Source organism: Anomaloglossus baeobatrachus, chromosome 8 (assembly GCF_048569485.1).
Source record: "Anomaloglossus baeobatrachus isolate aAnoBae1 chromosome 8, aAnoBae1.hap1, whole genome shotgun sequence".
NCBI lineage: Eukaryota > Metazoa > Chordata > Amphibia > Anura > Aromobatidae > Anomaloglossus > Anomaloglossus baeobatrachus.
In genome coordinates, this window is record NC_134360.1 from 34,849,741 (window position 1) to 34,870,999 (window position 21,259).

General features: G+C 51.5%; 1 protein-coding gene across 5 annotated transcripts in view; it reads left to right on the forward strand.

Moving 5' to 3' along the window:
• Positions 1-785: 785 nt before the first annotated feature.
• Positions 786-21,259, forward strand: part of MTMR14 (myotubularin related protein 14) — a 101,109-nt gene continuing 80,635 nt past the window's right edge. For all 5 annotated transcript variants that reach the window (XM_075321437.1, XM_075321433.1, XM_075321435.1 and 2 more), the window contains exons 1-9: positions 786-968; positions 2,372-2,520; positions 4,369-4,477; positions 4,843-4,918; positions 5,036-5,093; positions 7,153-7,272; positions 7,419-7,492; positions 9,920-9,990; positions 10,576-10,650. In XM_075321437.1, the coding sequence (XP_075177552.1) occupies positions 891-968; positions 2,372-2,520; positions 4,369-4,477; positions 4,843-4,918; positions 5,036-5,093; positions 7,153-7,272; positions 7,419-7,492; positions 9,920-9,990; positions 10,576-10,650 (810 nt within the window). In that variant the 5' untranslated portion in view covers positions 786-890. The remainder of the gene's footprint in view (positions 969-2,371; positions 2,521-4,368; positions 4,478-4,842; positions 4,919-5,035; positions 5,094-7,152; positions 7,273-7,418; positions 7,493-9,919; positions 9,991-10,575; positions 10,651-21,259) is intronic.

Here is a 21,259-nt window from a genome sequence, read left to right on the forward strand (position 1 = left end):
GCTGCAGAGGGACGGTGTGACACTAAGCTTATTTGGGGGGCTACAGAGGAACAGTGTGACACTCAGCTTATTTGGGGGCTGCAGAGGGACGGTGTGACACTAAGCTTATTCAGGGGCTACAGAGGGACGGTGTGACCCTCAGCCTATTTGGGGGGCTACAGAGGGACGGTGTGACACTCAGCTTATTCAGGGGGCTACAGAGGGACGGTGTGACCCTCAGCCTATTTGGGGGGCTACAGAGGGACGGTGTGACACTCAGCTTATTCGGGGGCTACAGAGGAATGGTGTGACACTCAACTTATTTGGGGGGCTACAGAGGGACGGTGTGACACTAAGCTTATTCGGGGGGCTGCAGATTGACGGTGTGACACTAAGCTTATTCGGGGGGCTACAGAGGAACGGTGTGACACTCAGCTTATTTGGGGGGCTACAGAGGAACGGTGTGACACTCAGCTTATTCGGGGGGTGGGGAGGTGTCTACAGAAGGACGGTGTGACACTGCTTGTATTTATTTCTTATACTATGCCATAGACCCAAATAGAAAGCTCCACACTGCCTATCAGTGGCCACACATGGTATTACAACAACACATCGCCAGTATGTCTACTCTCATAAGGATGACATTTTTGCGATGATTGTGAGCTCCTGTGCTCCCTCAGTAACTATTAATGATAAACCACGTTCCCTAAAACAAATAAAAGAATCCTTTCCCCAACCAAGATGGCGGCGCAGCCCGGCAGTGACGTCATCAACATGCGCCTTGACAGATGTCACGTGGCGCGTCAGTAGGATAAGCGCCTCGTTGCTGCGGATGTCCTGTTAAGGCGAGTCCCGGTGCTCCGGTTTCCGAGATGGGCCACACCCTCTGATACCAGGGAAGGGTGGGCGCTATGGACGACCTCGGACTGGTGGAGCTTTTGGAGGAGTTCTCCCGTGCGCAGTTCCGGGCTAAGGATGTGGGGGCAAAGGTGAGAATCTCTGTACTGACCACAGGAGGGCAGCAGAGTGCAGGGCAACCCATGTATACAAGGGGCGATAGGGGCTGCGCTATTGCACATGCGCAGTAACTGCTCTACTCCCCAGCATCCCACGTGACAGTGTTTACCAGAGATGCAGACCTCTGCTTGCTGTCAGTGGATGGAAATGATTTTTCTTGTTACTTGATACTTTCCTGCAATCAGAGAACTCCCTCTAAGGATGTGATTCTTCCCAATTCTGAGCGGAAGTGAAAGTTAAAGAATTTCCTTTTTTCTTTTGTTGCCTCGTTTCCTCTCACCCATATTTTGCTGACAGCGGCAGGTTTTCACATTTCTGAGCTGTTTCACAATCCTCGATGGGCACTTGCATTGTTTTAGTCCTGACAAAAGATCAGCAAAGTTTTCTCAAAGTTTTGATCGTAGTCCTCAACCCGTCATAGGTACCGATGAGGGATAATAGTGTTGTCTAATCTTGTAGGGAAAAAAAATGTGTACCAGAATACATTATTGGGATCAGGACTCCAAATACAGATGAAAAGGGAAATGAGAGTATTATGAATACCTGTAGCCACCACTAGAGGGCGCTGACTGCACACATATATAAAGCTCCCTCTAGGGGTGGCTGCAGGTAGTCAGAATATCTTATTATGGGGATCAGGACTCTATATACAGATGAAAAGGGAAATGAGAAAATCCTGGTTACCTGGATCCACCACTAGAGGGCGCTGACTGCGCATACTTTTATAAAGCTCCCTCTAGTGGTGGCTTCAGGTTGTCAGAATATCTTATTATAGGGGATCAGGACTCCATATACAAATGTAAAGGGAAATGAGAAAATTCTGGTTACCTGGAGCCACCACTAGAGGGCACTGACTGCGCACACACACATAAAGCTCCCTCTAGTGGTGGCTGCAGGTAGTCAGAATTCTCTCATTTAATGCTGTGCCTGTGCAGGGGGGAAAAGGGCTGATATTTGACCGATCCTGAACTAATCCTGCCTTCACCCAGCTGCAGAATGTTATGATATATCAGTTTATGCAAATGGGTTTTCGCTAGGATATATAGTCAGTGGGATCCCACCTCTTGGGCTCCCACCCATCCTGAGAACGAGGCGCTCCTTAATTCTGATTCATTCCTTTAAGTCTGGTGAATCTGAGTCCAGGACAGGCGTGATTTCTGCTCAGAACCAGGTGAGTCCGGTCGTCAGTTTCTGAACAGTAATGTTTCCATTCACTGACAGCGATCAGAGATCTTACCTTCCACTTTAGCATCATTTACTCCTATGAATGTATATGGGGGGTTGTATATGCTGCGGCGCGGTGAGCTGTTGCACTGTTTGGCGCGGTTTGTCTCCGGCGCCGGTTACTGACCAGGTTTCTGTCCTCGCTGCGCAGGTGGAGCGGATCGAGCAGCGGTGTCTGGAGCTTTTCGGGAGAGATTATTGTTACAGCATCGTCCAGAACCCCAATGGGGAGCTGTGCAGCCACTACCCCCGACAGATCGTCTTCCTGGAGTACGAGAGCGCCGAGGATGACAAGCACACGTATGTAGCGCCTGTATATATGTGTGTGGTCGCTTTAAATCCGTCAGTCCAGAAAGTCTGATACTCCGGCACTTGTGTCCGGCATTGAGACGCGATATACGGTGTGATGTCATCGGAACGCTGAGCGATTAACCCTTACAGCTAGGTGTTATTCCATTTCTATAATTCAGAATATCTGATAATCCGGTCCTTTTGGCGCTGGATGGCTGGATCTTTACTGCGTGTGTATAATATATCGAGCCGGTGATACTTTGTCACATTTACCTTTGTGCAGGAAGAGGGCAGCATCTGCCTACAAAATAAAACCTGTGGATACACGAGCGCTCCGCAATGTCACGTCTGCATTAATGTCTGATCCGGCGGCGGCTGCACCGATATCTGCCGTGTAAAGGCTGAACTGTCTGTATGGCTTGGGTGCAATGTGGACGAGCCGCAGAAGTGATGTGCGAGCTCTGCTAATAGCATGATAGTGGCCCGTAATGAAGCCGAGGAAGCCGGGAAGAGTGTGCTGGAATATATGTACAGACCGCGCACTCTCACTTTCTTGCCTTTGCACCACTCTGTCTTGCTCGCTCTTCTTCTTCTATTCGCTGTTTCTCATCTGTTCTTTCTCGCTCTCTCTTGTTCTTTGCCCCTTTTCTCGCTCTCTCTTGTTCTTTGCCCCTTTTCTCGCTCTCTCTTGTTCTTTGCCCCTTTTCTCGCTCTCTCTTGTTCTTTGCCCCTTTTCTCGTTCTCTCTTGCTCTTTGCCCCTTTTCTCGTTCTCTCTTGTTCTTTGCCCCTTTTCTCGCTCTCTCTTGTTCTTTGCCCCTTTTCTCGCTCTCTTTCTCTTTGCCCCTTTTCTCGCTCTCTCTTGTTCTTTGCCCCTTTTCTCGCTCTCTCTTGCTCTTTGCCCCTTTTCTCGCTCTCTCTTGCTCTTTGCCCCTTTTCTCGCTCTCTCTTGGTCTTTGCCCCTTTTCTCGCTCTCTCTTGTTCTTTGCCCCTTTTCTCGCTCTCTTGCTCTTTGCCCCTTTTCTCGCTCTCTTGCTCTTTGCCCCTTTTCTCGCTCTCTTGCTCTTTGCCCCTTTTCTCGCTCTCTTGCTCTTTGCCCCTTTTCTCGCTCTCTTGCTCTTTGCCCCTTTTCTCGCTCTCTCTTGCTCTTTGCCCCTTTTCTCGCTCTCTCTTGCTCTTTGCCCCTTTTCTCGCTCGCTCGTTCTTTGCCCCTTTTCTCGCTCGTTCTTTACCCCTTTTCTCGCTCGTTCTTTGCCCCTTTTCTCGCTTGCTCGTTCTTTGCCCCTTTTCTCGCTCGTTCTTTGCCCCTTTTCTCGCGCTCTTTGCCCCTTTCTTGCTTCTTGCCTCTCTCAATTGCTCACTTTTCGTCTTGCTTGCTCTCTGCCTCTTGCTTACTTGTTTTCTTTGCCTCTCTTGCTTGCATACTCTCTTGCTCGCTCTTTGCCTCTCTTGCTTGCTCGCTCTTTGCTGCTCTCTTGTTTGCTCACCCGCTCTTAGCCTTCCGCTCGGTCGCTTGCTCTCTTTGCCCCTTTCTTGTTTGCGCACTCTCTTGCTCACTCTCTCTTTGCCTCCTGCTTTTTCACACTCTCTTTGCCCCTATCTTGCTTGCTCGCACGCTCTCTATGCCGCTCGGTCGCTCTCTATGCCGCTCGGTCGCTCTCTATGCCGCTCGGTCGCTCTCTATGCCGCTCGGTCGCTCTCTATGCCGCTCGGTCGCTCTCTATGCCGCTCGGTCGCTCTCTATGCCGCTCGGTCGCTCTCTATGCCGCTCGGTCGCTCTCTATGCCGCTCGGTCGCTCTCTATGCCGCTCGGTCGCTCTCTTTCTGCTTTAGGGATTTACTCTGATTTTATGTTTCAGGTTTGAGAGCTCGGTGCAGATCAGCAAGTTACAAGACCTTGTGAACCGCAGCAAAATGGCGCGATGTCGAGGACGCTTTGTCTGTCCTGTTATCCTTTACAAAGGAAAGGTAACTTTCTCTACTTCTCTTACTTCCACGGTTCAGCAGCTGCTTGTCTCAAACCTTCACGTACTCCTCATATTCTGTCATTCCGGTGGGGTCGGCTGTGACTGCACAGACTGATGGCTGTGGCGCTGCCGTGCGGTACAAACCCTGCGGGGAATGTAGCCCTACCTCAGCGCTGCGGCCCCATTCCCTCCATACAGTGCAGGCACATCCCTTTTAACGATGACTCTTTCATATTTAATATCTATCTCCTATAACCGCACAGGACACACTAATAAGCTTCCAATAAATTGCACAATCTTGGGGGGTGTGGGGGGGCTGCAATTTTTTCCAGTTATCCTGATGTGCGCCCTATTTTTTCCTTGCAGCACATTTGCAGATCGGCAACACTGGCCGGATGGGGGGAGTTGTACGGCCGCACCGGGTACAATTACATATTCTCAGGTATGATTGATGGTCGTCTTTCTTTCCCTAGATATTGGCTCCTCCGTCACATCAGTGCCAGCAGCGCTGTACTCCACACTCGTACCATCACTCTGTTCTGTTGTGAATTTTCTGCAGGGGGCGCTGACGATGCCGGGGCGGATACCGAAGTTGCGGAGGACGAGTCTGTAGCCAGGTATTGTATGAGCAGCTCCGGTATTTCTAAACTGGGCTGGATCTGACTGTTTAGAGGGGCTCTCCACCTCTACAATGTTGATGTTCTTTCCTTGCGATAATGCAAAACTCTCAGCTTTGAGGAGTACTCAGTGCATATTTTGCTTTGAGGCTCTGGAGATTTCCCCTCCTATACAGTCTCTAGTGACTTCACAGATAAGATGGGAACTTTTCTTCGTGTTATCCCCCCTCCTACTGATCCGGCTGTTACGATAATCTCTCCCCTGGTGGGGTCTGTGTAAGGGTACCGTCACCCTTTAGCGAAGCTCCAGCGATCCCACCAGCGATCTGACCTGGATCGCTGGTGCGTCACTACATGGTCGCTGGTGAGCTGTCAATCAGGCACATCTCACCAGTGACCAGCCCCCAGCGACGCGTGGAAGCGATGCTGCGCTTGGTAACTAAGGTTAATATCAGGTAACCAAGTGCTTGGTTACCTGATATTTACCTTAGTTACCAAGCGCAGCATCGCTTCCACGCAAAGGTAAATATCGGGTAACCAAGCGCTTTGTTACCCGATATTTACCTTGGTTACCAGCACACACCGCTTAGCGCTGGCTCCCTGCACTCCTAGCCAGAGTACACATCGGGTTAATAAGCAAACCGCTTTGCTTATTTACCCCATGTGTACTCCGGCTACGTGTGCAGGGAGCCGGGAGCTGGCACTGGCAGCCTGAGAGCGGCAGACGCTAGTAACCAAGGTAAATATCGGGTAACCAAGCAAAGGGCTTCCCTTGGTTACCCAATATTTACCTTGGTTACAGCATACTGCAGGCTGCCAGACGCCGGCTCCCTGCACATTCAGATCGTTGCTCTCTCGCTGTCACACACAGCGATGTGTGCTTATCAGCGGGAGAGCAACAACTAAAAAGTGAACCAGGGCTGTGTGTAACGAGCAGCGATCTCACAGCAGGGGCCAGATCGCTGCTCAGTGTCACACACAGCGAGATCGCTAATGAGGTCACTGCTGCGTCACAAAAAACGTGACTCAGCAGTGATCTCGCTATGTGAGAAGTAGCCCTTAGGAGAATACAGGAGCTTTTCCTTATGGTATCGCCTCCCTTACCAATGGCAGTTTGCTATTGCACATCCTCTGGAGAATCAGAGGGTGGGGATTCAGGAACTTGTCTTCTTGTTATCACCCCACTTACTAATGAGGGATTGTACGCAAAATTAAAGGGAACCTGTCACCAGATTTTGGCCTTCTAAAGTAAAACACTAGCACCTTAGTAGCACCTGTGCTGTATTACATGAAGGTGCACGTTACCCCCTGACCCCTCCATAGACCACAAAAATACCTTTATAAAATCTCTCACCCTGTATGTAAATTGTCCGGTGCGATGGGCGTCCAAATCTGCGCCTCCGGTCCCTCCTTCTACTCTCCTCCTGTGCTGATTGATGGGGATGACGCCATCCACATAGGTGGGCAGAATCTCTATATTCCCAGCTCGCACAGGCGCACTTCGCTCTTCCCTATTGCTGGCACAGCTGAAAACATAGATGCGCCTGCGTGAACTGGTGAGTTCTCTGCGCAGGCGCGAGATTTTGCCCAGCAATGTGGATAATGTCATCCACATTGCCTGCGCAGAGAACTCGCCGGTTCACGCAGGTGCAGCTATGTTTTCAGCTTTGTTCGCAATAGTGAAGAGCAAAGTTCGCCTGCGCGAGTCGGGAATGTGCCTGTGTGAGTCGGGAAGGCGAGTCTGCGCAGGTGTGACATTTTGCCCGCCTACTTGGATGGCGTACGAGGCATCCTAGGCACAGGAGGAGGGCGAAAGGAGGGACAGGAGGTGCAGATTAGGACGCCCATCGGACCGGACAATATACGTACAGGACGGGAGATTTTATAAAGGTATTTGTGGGGTCTACAGGTGGGTCAGGGGGGTAACGTGCACCTAATATATAATGCAGCACAGGCGCTGCTTAAGATGCTTGTTTTAGTTTAGAGGCCAAAATCTGATGACAGGTTCCCTCTAAATAATGGCGACCGCGATGGTAAGCAATCCATTCTCTTCTCTCAGGAACGGAGACTCTCAATTCGACAAAGTCCGGGGCCACGACATCAAACTGTTGCGTTACTTGTCTGTCCGATACATCTGTGACCTGATGGTAGAAAACAAGAAGGTGAAATTTGGGCTGAAGTGAGTGTTGTATTTTTAGCAGCATTTTTCATTATTTTGTACAGTTTCTCCATCAGTTGGGGGCGTGTAGCGCTTGTAAAACCAAATCCTCCCGTATGAAATAAAGATTTTACATTAAACTTGTGCTTCCCTTTCCTTGTATCTAGCGTTACCTCCTCTGAAAAGGTGGACAAGGCTCAGCGCTACGCAGACTTTACACTTCTGTCAATTCCTTATCCAGGTAGGGAGCATTAACCCTTTCTATAGCTCATTTGGGGTATTTTTGTGAATAGATCTTAAAGGGGAGAGATGCCGTATTCTTCGGATTACAAGACGCACATTGAAAATGAGGGGTGCGTCTTAAAATCCGAATGTAGCTTACTGGGGGGGGGTGAAGAGGGGTCAAAGGAAGCAGGGGTAATGCTATTTGGTGTGCTGCCGGCGCTGCTCTTTGCGTCGGGCAGCGTGGCTCTGCTCTGCTTGGCTCTGCTCTGCGCGGGGCTGCTCAGTGCAGTGGGCGACCATTCTGCAGATGTCGGCGGTGAGGGCTTTAAATAATGGCGCCTAGAGTCACCGCATACACAGAAGGAGCTCTCAGCTCAAGCTCTCATCGACATCTTCAGAATGACCGGTTCCTCACTCTCCTTCCCGGAGCGGCGCGGCGAGCCCCCTTCCCGGAGCGGCGCGGCGAGCCCCCTTCCCGGAGCGGCGCGGCGAGCCCCCTTCCCGGAGCGGCGCGGCGAGCCCCCCTTCCCGGAGCGGCGCGGCGAGCCCCCTTCCCGGAGCGGCGCGGCGAGCCCCCTTCCCGGAGCGGCGCGGCGAGCCCCCTTCCCGGAGCGGAGCGGCGAGCCCCCTTCCCGGAGCGGAGCGGCGAGCCCCCTTCCCGGAGCGGAGCGGCGAGCCCCCTTCCCGGAGCGGAGCGGCGAGCCCCCTTCCCGGAGCGGAGCGGCGAGCCCCCTTCCCGGAGCGGCGCGGCGAGCCCCCTTCCCGGCGTGGAGCTGCGTCTTCTAAAACGAAAAACACGGTATATTGATGAATTGTGCCTAGGCTATGCTCACACGTTCATTTTTTGGTCAGTGTTTTACATCCGTATTTGTAGCCAGAACCAGACGTGGGTGCAAAATGCAGAAGTGGCGCACAGGTGTCTAATATACTTTTCCTCTCGTGGTTCTGCTCCTGGTTTTGGCTACAATACTGAATGTGGCCTCAGATTGGATCATAAACATCAGATCCGTGCACATCCAGCTTCTGACAACTTCACCGATCTGCTGTCACCAAGTCCTGCAACTGCTGCAAGTTGTGTCCAGAAACGGTTCTGTAACTCTGCTCCTATTGAAGTTATTAAGAGCTGAGTACCCGAGACCGGACCCAACAAAACAGTGTGACTTTAAGTAGGAGAAAACTAAATAAAAATGATCTACATAAAAATATATATATTTGAATAATTAAAGGGAATCTGTCACCAGGTTTTTGCTCCCCCATCTGAGAGCAGCATAATGTAGAGACAGAGACCCTGATTCCAGCGATGTGTCACTTACTGAGCTGTTTGCTGTCATTTTGATAAAATCAACGTCTCCTCTGCTGCAGATCTAGCAGTTATACAGAGCTGATTAATATGCTGGACTACCTGCAACACACCACGTAGTCCTGTAATGATAATCTTCTGCTGATTAAACTGTATTTATCAGAACTACACTAAGCAGCCAGTAAGTGACACATCGCTGGAATCGGGGTCTCTGCCCCATCGTTACAGTGATATCATATGAGGTGGCAAAAAACGGGTGACAGATTCCCTTTAAAAAGGACCTATTAAAAAAAAAAAAAAGTCATGTGGTTCAAATTGTGATCACTGGTAAAAGAAAAAAAAAATATATATATATATATATTTATTATATATTTATAATATATATTTATTATATATTTATAATATATATTTATATATATTATAATATATATTTATATATATATTTATATATATTATAATATATATTTATATATATTATAATATATATTTATAATATATATATTTATATATAATATTGTGTTTTCTGGAATATTACATATCTGCCTGATACACATGGATACACCCGGAACGTAACACTATTATAAATAGAGATATACATTGCAAGGATACTAATATATGTATATATACTGTATACAATATTAGTATCCTTGCAATATATATCTCTATTTATAATAGTGTTATGTTCCGGGTGTATCCATGTGTATCAGGCAGATATGCAATATTCCAAAAAAAAACACAATAATTCGTTCATGCATATGCGATATTAAATAATATTTGGAACAAAAACTCACTCGACCAATCACAAATATTAAATCAGAAGCAAACGTGAACTGTGCAATAGTTATAATGACCCAAATTAGTGCAATAACACCATAAGCAAATATGATAAATAAATCAATCAAGTAAAACAGGGCTATTATCCATAATGGATTCCTGGAGCACGCTGCCCCCACAGGGGGAATCGGAGATTACACTTTGACCATTGTAGTCGATGGGCTGGATGAGTAACACATGAGGGAGGGTTATGGATCCACCATGGCTTGGAAAGACTTACAACCCCGGGGTCCCCGCTCACTAGCCATGTGCTTAATGGGCTCACATGCTACTCACATTGAATGTTTATTTTTTTTTGCTTTCCTGCAGGCTGCGAGTTTTTTAAGGATTACAAGGATCGAGACTACGCTGCAGAAGGACTTGTGTTCAACTGGAAACAGGTACCTGATACCCCCTGATTGTTGTCCTGTCACATCTGGCGTAGATTTTAAGTGCCGCTCCAAATACCTGCAGATACAATCAATCAAGTCCGAAGAGCCTCATATATGTTCAATTTTAATAGTCCGTTCTCACCAGGTAACGTTCTGTGGCCCAAGACTGACAAATGGGTGGATCTTGTGATCATTCACCTGGGATGAGAGGCAACCTGAGGGTCCATCATGTTATGTGCAGGACGGGGCGATGTGCTGCAGACACCCACCATGCTCCCACCCATTACATTGCTGACGGTGACAGCCGCTATGGAGGACGCTATATGGGGCATTGGTGGCGGCCACTTTAGTGCCAACATTAATCTTAGGGGGGAGGATCTGTGGTTGGCAGATATTTTTAGAGCTGCTGATCCGAATTCTGCCATGGGCCCTAATGGGTTTATCCAGAGGCTCCTTTTTTCCACCTTTAGGTGGTGAGAGCTGCTGGGGTCGGTAACGCCCTCTAAAATTGTCCCGATAATGGAGTTGCCGATAATGTTTGGTGTAAGTTATATTCTGAAGCCCATCATGTGACCTGTGCTTCTCAATCCCCAGGATTACGTTGATGCCCCTTTAAGTATCCCAGTCTGCTTGACAAGACACCTGAACATTGACTGGAGGGAATACCAGGTAAGGAGGTGATACTGGTCATGTGACGAGCCCTGCATTCTGCCGCGTGCCTCCCTCGGCCCTCCGAGGTGCCGCCCACGCTGTTGTTTACCCTACCCCCAAGGCAACACCCGTGCTGTCATTTACTCCCCTCTTGTCCGAGGCTACACCCATGCTGTTGTTTATACCCCCTCAACCTCACCAGAGGCGTCGCCCATCACGCTGTCATTTACCCCTTCCCCTCTCAAGGCGCTGCGTGTTCTGTCGTTTTACCCCCCCCCCCTCCCCCCAAGCATTGCCCATGTTGTCGTTTATCCGCGCCCCCCCACAAGGCGTCATCCATCATGCTGTTGTTCACTCCCCCCCCATAAGGCACTGCCCATGCTGTCGTTTGCCTGCCCTTCCTAGGCGCCGTCCGTGCTGTCATTTTATCCCCACCATAGGCATCGCCCCCGTGCCGTCGTTCACCTCCCGAGGCGTCGCCCCCGTGCCGTCGTTCACCTCCCGAGGCGTCGCCCCCGTGCCGTCGTTCACCTCCCGAGGCGTCGCCCCCGTGCCGTCGTTCACCTCCCGAGGCGTCGCCCCCGTGCCGTCGTTCACCTCCCGAGGCGTCGCCCCCGTGCCGTCATTCACCTCCCGAGGCGTCGCCCCCGTGCCGTCGTTCACCTCCCGAGGCGTCGCCCCCGTGCCGTCGGTCACCCCCCCCCCCCCCGCCGAGGCGTCACCCCCCCCCCCCCCCCGAGGCGTCGCCCCCTTGTGCTGGCGGTCACCCCCCGAGGCGTCGCCCTTGTGCTGGCGGTCACCCCCCGAGGCGTCGCCCTTGTGCTGGCGGTCACCCCCCCGAGGCGTCGCCCTTGTGCTGGCGGTCACCCCCCGAGGCGTCGCCCTTGTGCTGGAGGTCACCCCCCGAGGCGTCGCCCTTGTGCCGGCGGTCACCTCCCCGAGGCATCGCCCTTGTGCCGGCGGTCACCCCTCCCAGCCGACAAGATGATGAAAGCACAAACGCAGCCAGGAGCGGCGCCTCTGTGTCCTGGAAGGAACGATTCCCCTCATAGTAAAGCCTCTGGGATCTTCCAGCAGAACTGAGGACCCAACATGTGCTAAGCTGGAGGAAATGGGTCAGCGCCTGGCAGGAAGCTCTGCAGGCGGCTCCTATTAATGGGTTTTGCTTAGATATCTTTAATTGAGGCCCCTATTGCAGGGACAGGACTGGAGAGCCCCATCTCATTGCATAGATTTACTTGCCTTTTATTAATTTCAATAAAAAGATTTTAACAATACCATGTATCTATAAAAAGTGAGACCTCCTGCAGTGAAAAGCATCACTCTACAGTCATTTAAAGTGGTTAGTGCAGCCACTGCAATCTATAGGATTAGGTTTTCAGGATCACATCTGTGGGATTCTGACACCCGGCTCCACCACCGATCAGCTGCTCCCTGGTCCCACCGTTGTCAGATGTGCACAGAATCTGGAAACAACTGCGCCCTATACTGCTGCAGTACCGAGAGCGGCCACTACACAATATATGGCGCTATAGTTTTCCAACTCTACAATAATAATTAATTAATAATAATTTTATTCATTTATATAGCGCTATTAATTCCACAGCGCTTTACATACATTGGCATCACTGTCCCCATTGGGGCTCACAATCTAGAGTCCCTATCTGTATGTCTTTGGAATGTGGGAGGAAACCGGAGAACCCGGAGGAAACCCACGCAAACACGGGGAGAACATACAAACTCCTTGCAGATGGTGTCCTTGGTGGGAATTGAACCCAGGACCCCAGCGCTGCAAGACTGCAGTGCTAACCACTGAGCCACCACCAGACTGCAGTGCTAACCACTGAGCCACCACCAGACTGCAGTGCTAACCACTGAGCCACCACCAGACTGCAGTGCTAACCACTGAGCCACCACCAGACTGCAGTGCTAACCACTGAGCCACCACCAGACTGCAGTGCTAACCACTGAGCCACCGTGCCGCCCGATGTGAACTTCTTGGTGATCGTTGGGGGTCATGAGTCAGCCCCGCCCCCCCCCCCCCCCTCTCCATACACACACCAATGTGATTCTGATGACCTTTCACAGGCTGTGCTGTTCCTCTGTTATTTCCCTGGAATTATATTTCCAGCAGGAATAATGGAGGGACGGCATCATGTCAAATTCTAGGATCACATGAATGACCGCATGCACCAGAATTGTCATTTCCCCCCCCCCACACACACACAATACACAATACACAATAGGATGTCAGGACACATTGCGGCACGGGGTGCGCAGCTGCATAGGTGAGCTGCGATATAGAAATGTGGAGGCACCTTTACAGGGACACACCGTTCATTCTTTCGGGGGCTCTGGTAAACATTTCTACCCTAGAATTTTGCAGGAGACAGGGCTATGATTTAATCATCTTTCAGCCGGCAGAATTGGGGCAGAGCCCAGCAGGCGGCGGGGAAGTGCTGAGCCGGCACTTGTTGGAGAGCTGATATACATCGCACAAGGATCACCCTGGGAACTGTCAGGCGCAGGAATATAGATGTGCCGAGAATACATTATTACGCCTCACTCCTTAATCAGGGAAAAAAATATATCTTAATATATATAGTTGATATTGGAAAGTTATCCGGACCTCCAGTCGAGGATCCGGAGCGGCTGCTAAGAGCCTTTTGCTCCGGAGGACTTGATACATCTGTACAAGCATAGGCAATTGATTTTAACTGGGAATTGTGTAATACTTCAATTCCCCTGTGGTGGCGCTGCAGGAAAAATACACTATATGTGCCTATATGTGCATCTGGACACGTTCCTGATGAGATGGTGTCCTGCGGTGACCTGGACCTGGGTGAGAGCATCGGTGCGGGACGGCAATGGAAGGTCTGATACATAATGTCCCAGAGGTCCAGAACATTAGGACCAGTCACTGGCATCCATGCCTTCAGAATTCAGGAATTGTATACAGATGCTGGCCTCATGAGCCCGGTTGTTGTCTTGCACCAGGAGAGACTCTGGAACCACTGGAGTTCCTGAGACCCTACTGGTGCAGGACAACAACCGGGATCATGAGGCCAGAGTCTGTATACAATAAGGATTGACCTTGGGTCTCCAGGTTTCTCCCTGGTGGACATTTGGGATTCCCTCCGAGGAGCTGTTCAAAGCCCCCCCCCCCTCCCCCCCCTCTGCTGGATCATCACCAAACCGACCATGTAGGATGATGTTGAAGGCAGCATCATCTTCACCACGGCACCTTCAGGTCCAGCGTGATCCTTCTCTAATCTGTGAAGAGTGTGGGGCACCAGTGGTGGACCCGACTAGTCTGGGGCCAATCTGTCTGCACGGTGCTCGGCAATAAGAACCAAAGGGGATGTCTGACCCTCATGAAGATTGTTTTGAGCACCAGTATCTGTTGGTCATTATTTTGTAGAGCTCCGGCAGTGCCCCTACTATTCTTCCTGGCACAAAGGAGCAGATGTCAGTCCTGCTGCCCGGTGGATGTGTTCTTGTCCGCCTCTGTTCGTGTCTTGGTGTTTGCTCCATGCTCTTAAGACTGTTTTGGGAGGCTTCATGTGACGGCACCCGGAGGAGCTGGATGACCTGTGCTACCTGGATGGGCGGCAGGGAGCATTTCAGGCCACTAGTAGGGATGACGGCACAAACAACAATGAGAGAGTAATTGTGGCCATCACCTGCTATGGTCACTTTTTGGGGATTGCCTTGCTGTTCCCTGCCTTGCTCCTCTTGACGCTTTCATTGGCACTAAAGCTGGTGACCTTGACTCGCAATCTCTTCTGCCTCCTGACCGCACAAACTGATATCCCTGAAGTTTAGGTGATGGGCAATAAGGAAGGGGGGGTCTAGGGTCCAGAGTAGGATTGTTTCCCATTGTAAAGGAATTGCCTGATGCTGTCATATTGTGTTCATCCCACAACTCCAAAAAGTTATTCAACACTTCTGACTCCCTCCTCCGCCGACCGCTGCCCCCTCAGACTGCCCTCATCTCCACAGAAGATGTAGCTGCACATTTCAAAAATAAGATCAACTAAGCAAAGTCTTACCGCCACAACCCCTCCATATAACAGACCACTGCCCTCCCCCATAACCTTCCTCCCACCATCACTGGAGGAGAGCTTACCCATCTCCTCTCTCCAAATCGCACCTCACCACTTGTACACTGGACCCCATCCCACCTCCTCCCCACACATCCCAGCCTTAACCCATCCTTCCAATCTCTCATTAACCTCTTGTACATCCCTTCTGCTTTTAAACATGCCACAATCACACCTACCCTGAAGAAACCCTCCATCAACCCGACCTCTCCCACCAGCTATCTCCTCATGCCACTGCTCTCGTTCACTTCTGAACTCCGGGAGCAGCATGTCCACTCTGAACGTTCCTCACACCTCTCATCTAACTCCCTCTTCGATAACCTACAGTCCAGCTTCCGTCCACATCATTCTACCGAAACTGTCCTGACCAAAATTACTAATGACTTACAGCCAAAGCTACCAAACAATTCTCCATACCCCTTCTTCTAGACCTGTCCTCAGCCTTAGACATAGTTGACCTGTCCCTCCTACTACAGATCCTCCCTTCCCATGGTGTCAGAGATTTCATCCTCTCTTGATCTCCTCTTACTTTCTTCGGCGCTCTATTGGGAGACCCAGACGATTGGGTGTATAGCACTGCCGCCGGAGGCCACACAAAGCAATTACACTAAAAAGTGTAAGGCCCCTCCCCTTCTGGCTATACACCCCCAGTGGGATCACTGGCTCACCAGTTTTCTGCTTTGTGCGAAGGAGGTCAGACATCCACGCATAGCTCCACTGTTTGTAGTCAGCAGTAGCTGCTGGCTATATCGGATGGAAGAAAAGAGGGCCCATATGGGGCCCCCAGCATGCTCCCTTCTCACCCGCGGTGGTGCTTGTAAGGTTGAGGTACCTATTGCTGGTACAGAGGCTGGAGCCCACATGCTGTTTTCCTTCCACATCCCCTGGAGGGCTCTGTGGAAGTGGGATCTTGCCGGCCCCCAAGCCCTGGGGCCGGGCTCCATCCACAGACCCAGAGAACCTGCTGGATTTGGAGCGGGAGTGCCGTTCAGGGACAAGGCCCTGCAACTTTCAGGTACTCTGTGTCCCCGGCAGGCACGGACACTCTCAAGGCTTGCTGAGCGTTATAGTGCGCCGGGGACAGTAGCGCTGTGCGCTGGGGTTAGGTCACTGCAGCTTTGCTGAGTGACGTTACATGTTGGGAACTACTGCGCCGACCGCTCCTGGAGCGGCGGCGCACCTGCGACTTGTAGTGCGCCGGGGACTTTGCGCCGACCGCGCATTTACGGCGGCGGCGCTTCTAACTTTAGCCCCCGGCTTCTGCGGCCTAGCGCCGCTTCGTTCCCGCCCCCACCCTGTCAATCAGGGTAGGGGAGAAACGCTGCTCAATTGGCAGCGCCGAGGGCTGGAGCTTTATTTACATGCTCCAGCCCTCTCACTAGGCACAGGGGGAAGCAGACTTCCCGCTCTTCGTCGGTGTACGCCCAGGGCCCGCCCCCCCTCTCCACAAGGACGCCGGCAGCCATTACACATGCGGTCTGGCTGGGGAAAGGCAGCAGGCTCTGGGAGACCCAGACTAGAGGGATTTCTGGCGACCACACACCGCTCCTAAGCGGGCGGTAAGCAGCACAGTAGTGCTGGCCCCTCTAGTGCCTCAGTGATATATTAGTGTACTTTTGTCTTGGTACCATATATATATATATATATATATATATATATATATATATATATATATATATATATATATATATATATATATATATATATATATATATATATATATATTTATATAGTGCACTGTAAGGTCGCTTCTTGGCTGGACACCCTGTACTGCTCTGAGGAGGCAGCAACATGTCATCCGCAAAACGCAAGGCTGCCAAGGCACGGGCTGTGTACACTGTTTGTACTGCATGTGGGGCTGATCTACCGGCAGGCTCCAATGACTCACATTGTGTGCAATGTTCAGTCCCAGTGGCACTTCGTCAGCCAGAGCCTATTGTGGTGGTAGCCCAGGCAGAGACGCCTGTGAACCCTGCCCCGGTGACGGGGACAGACTTTGCAGTGTTTGCTGATAAAATGTCTGTGACTATGACAAAAATCCTGGAGACCTTGCAGGCCAGGCCAGTTCCTCAGACCGTGGACACTGCTGTGTCTATGCTCTCCGGTCCCCCTCAGTTGGAACTAATCCGTACTTCAAGGGGGTCTCAAGCATCACAAGCTGAGGTCTCTGACTCAGATGACAGTCCCAGGCAGCCTAAGCGAGCTCGCTGGGAAAGACCCTCGACGTCATCACACTGCTCAGGGTCTCAGCGAGAAGAGTCTCTCTGTGATGAGACTGAGGACGGTGATCAGGATTCTAATCCTGAGGCCCCTCTCAATCTGGATGCCCCTGATGGTGACGCCATGGTTAATGACCTTATATCGGCGATTAATAGACTGTTGGATATTTCTCCCCCAGCCCCTTCTGCAGAGGAGGCAGCTGCACAGCAGGAGAAGTTCCATTTCCTGTATCCCAAGCGTAAATTAAGTGCTTTTTTGGACCACTCTGACTTCAGAGAATCAATCCAGAAGCACGACGCTCATCCAGACAAGCGTTTCTCTAAACGTTCTAAGGATACCCGTTATCCTTTTCCCTCTGAAGTGGCCAAACGCTGGACCCAGTACCCAAAGGTGGATCCCCCAATTTCCAAGCTTGCGGCTAGATCCATAGTCGCAGTAGAGGATGGCGCTTCACTTAAAGATGCCAACGACAGACAGATGGACCTTTGGTTGAAATCTGTCTATGAAGCTATCGGCGCGTCGTTTGCTCCAGCATTCGCGGCCGTGTGGGCACTCCAAGCTATTTCAGCTGGTCTGGCACAGGTGGATGCTATCATGCATCCAGCAGTACCGCAGGTGGCGTCCCTAACTTCGCAAATGTCTGCGTTTGCGACCTATGCTATCAATGCTGTCCTAGAATCTACGAGCCGTACCTCTATGGCGGCCGCCAATTCTGTGGTTTTGCGCAGAGCCTTATGGTTAAAGGACTGGAAAGCAGATGCTGGTTCCAAAAAATGCTTAACCAGCTTGCCATTATCTAGAGACAGACTGTTTGGTGAGCCATTGGCTGAAATCATAAAACAGTCCAAGGGTAAGGACTCTTCCTTACCACAGCCCAGAGCAAGTAAACCTCAACAGAAAAAGTGGCAGTCGAGGTTTCGGTCCTTTCGAGGCTCGGGCAAGGCCCAATTCTCCTCGTCCAAAAGGACTCAGAAAGAACAAGGGAGCTCAGATTCCTGGCGGGCTCACTCACGCCCCAGGAAAGCAAATGGAGGAACCGCTTCCAAAGCGGCTACCTCATGACTTTCGGCCTCCTCCCTCCGCATCCTCGGTCGGTGGCAGGCTCTCCCGCTTTTGCGACATTTGGCTGTCACAGGTCAAAGACCGGTGGGTAACAGACATTCTGTCTCGCGGGTACAGAATCGAGTTCAATTCTCGGCCTCCACTTCGGTTCTTCAGAACCTCCCCACACCCCAACCGAGCAGATGCCCTGCTGCAGGCGGTGGACTCTCTAAGAGCAGAAGGAGTCGTGATCCCTGTCCCCCCTCAGGAACGGGGGCGAGGATTTTACTCCAATCTCTTTGTGGTTCCAAAAAAGGACGGCTCCTTCCGTCCTGTTCTGGACCTAAAACTGCTCAACAAGCATGTGAACGCCAGGCGGTTCCGGATGGAATCCCTCCGCTCAGTCATTGCCTCAATGTCTCAAGGAGATTTCCTAGCATCAATAGACATCAAAGATGCTTATCTCCACGTGCCGATTGCTACAGAGCACCAATGCTTTCTACGCTTCGTGATAGGAGATGACCATCTTCAGTTCGTAGCTCTGCCATTTGGTCTGGCGACAGCCCCACGGGTGTTCACCAAGGTCATGGCGGCAGTGGTAGCAGTCTTGCATTCTCAGGGACACTCTGTGATCCCTTACTTGGACGATCTACTGGTCAAGGCACCCTCTCAAGAGGCATGCCAACTCAGCCTGAATGTTGCGCTGGAGACTCTCCAGGCGTTCGGGTGGATCATCAACTTCCCAAAGTCAAATCTGTCACCGACCCAATCACTAACGTATCTTGGCATGGAGTTTCATACTCTCTCAGCGATAGTGAAGCTTCCGCTGGACAAGCAGCGGTCTCTACAGACTGGGGTGCAGGCTCTCCTTCAAAGTCAGCCGCACTCCTTAAGACGCCTCATGCACTTCCTCGGGAAGATGGTGGCGGCAATAGAGGCGGTTCCGTTTGCGCAGTTTCATCTGCGTCCACTTCAATGGGACATTCTCCGCCAATGGGACGGGAAGTCAACATCCCTGGACAGGAAAGTCTCCCTTTCCCAGACGGCCAAGGACTCTCTGCAGTGGTGGCTTCTTCCCACCTCATTATCACAGGGAAGATCCTTCCTGCCACCGTCTTGGGCGGTGGTCACGACAGACGCGAGTCTGTCAGGGTGGGGAGCAGTGTTTCTCCACCACAGGGCTCAAGGGACGTGGTCTCAGCAGGAGTCCACCCTTCAGATCAATGTTCTGGAGATCAGAGCAGTGTATCTTGCCCTACTAGCCTTCCAGCAGTGGCTGGAAGGAAGGCAGATCCGAATTCAGTCGGACAACTCCACAGCGGTGGCATACATCAACCACCAAGGGGGGACACGCAGTCGGCAAGCCTTCCAGGAAGTCCGGCGGATTCTGATGTGGGTGGAAGCCACAGCCTCCACCATATCCGCGGTTCACATCCCCGGCGTAGAAAACTGGGAAGCAGACTTCCTCAGTCGCCAGGGCATGGACGCAGGGGAATGGTCCCTTCACCCAGACGTGTTTCAGGAAATCTGTCGCCGCTGGGGGGTGCCGGACGTCGACCTAATGGCGTCACGGCACAACAACAAGGTCCCAACCTTCATGGCACGGTCTCGCGATCAAAGAGCGCTGGCGGCAGACGCCCTAGTGCAAGATTGGTCGCAGTTCCGGCTCCCTTATGTGTTTCCACCTCTGGCACTCTTGCCCAGAGTGCTACGCAAGATCAGATCCGATTGCAGCCGCGTCATACTTGTCGCCCCAGACTGGCCGAGGAGGGCGTGGTATCCGGATCTGTGGCAGCTCACGGTCGGCCAACCATGGGCACTCCCAGACCGACCAGACTTACTGTCCCAAGGGCCGTTTTTCCATCGGAATTCTGCGGCCCTGAACCTGACTGTGTGGCCATTGAGTCCTGGATCCTAACGTCTTCAGGATTGTCCCAAGGGGTCGTTGCCACCATGAGACAGGCTAGGAAGCCCACGTCCGCTAAGATCTACCACAGAACGTGGAGGATATTTTTATCCTGGTGCTCTGCTCAGGGAGTGTCTCCCTGGCCATTTGCATTGCCTACCTTTCTTTCTTTCCTGCAATCTGGGTTAGAAAAGGGTTTGTCGCTCGGCTCCCTTAAAGGTCAGGTCTCGGCGCTATCCGTCCTTTTTTCAGAGGCGTTTGGCACGCCTTCCTAAGGTGCGCACGTTCCTACAGGGGGTTTGCCATATCGTACCCCCGTACAAGCGGCCGTTAGATCCATGGGATATGAACAGGGTACTAGTTGCCCTCCAGAAGCCGCCCTTCGAGCCTCTGAGGGAGGTTTCACTCTCTAGACTATCACAGAAGGTGGCTTTTCTAGTAGCGATCACATCTCTTCGGAGAGTGTCTGAGCTAGCAGCGCTGTCTTCCAAGACTCCCTTCCTGGTCTTCCACCAGGACAAGGTAGTGCTGCGCCCCATTCAGGAGTTTCTCCCGAAGGTGGTATCCTCTTTTCATCTTAATCAGGATATCTCTTTGCCTTCGTTTTGTCCTCATGCAGTTCATCGGTATGAGAAGGATTTACATTTGTTAGATCTGGTGAGAGCACTCAGAATCTACATTTCCCGCACGGCGCCCCTGCGCCGTTCGGATGCACTCTTTGTCCTTGTCGCTGGTAAGCGCAAAGGGTCGCAGGCTTCCAAGGCCACCCTGGCTCGATGGATCAAAGAACCAATTCTTGAAGCCTACCGTTCTGCTGGGCTTCCGGTTCCATCAGGGCTGAAGGCCCATTCTACCAGAGCCGTGGGTGCGTCCTGGGCATTGCGACACCAGGCTACGGCTCAACAGGTGTGCCAGGCAGCTACCTGGTCGAGTCTGCACACTTTCACCAAACATTATCAGGTGCATACCTATGCTTCGGCGGATGCCAGCCTAGGTAGAAGAGTCCTGCAGGCGGCAGTTGCCTCCCCGTAGGGGAGGGCTGTCTTGCAGCTCTAACATGAGGTATTTCTTTACCCACCCAGGGACAGCTTTTGGACGTCCCAATCGTCTGGGTCTCCCAATAGAGCGCCGAAGAAGAAGGGAATTTTGTTACTTACCGTAAATTCCTTTTCTTCTAGCTCTTATTGGGAGACCCAGCACCCGCCCTGTTGTCCTTCGGGATTTTTGGTTTGTTTGCGGGTACACATGTTGTTCATGTTGAACGGTTTTCAGTTCTCCGATGTTACTCGGAGTGAATTTGTTTAAACCAGTTATTGGCTTTCCTCCTTCTTGCTTTTGCACTAAAACTGGTGAGCCA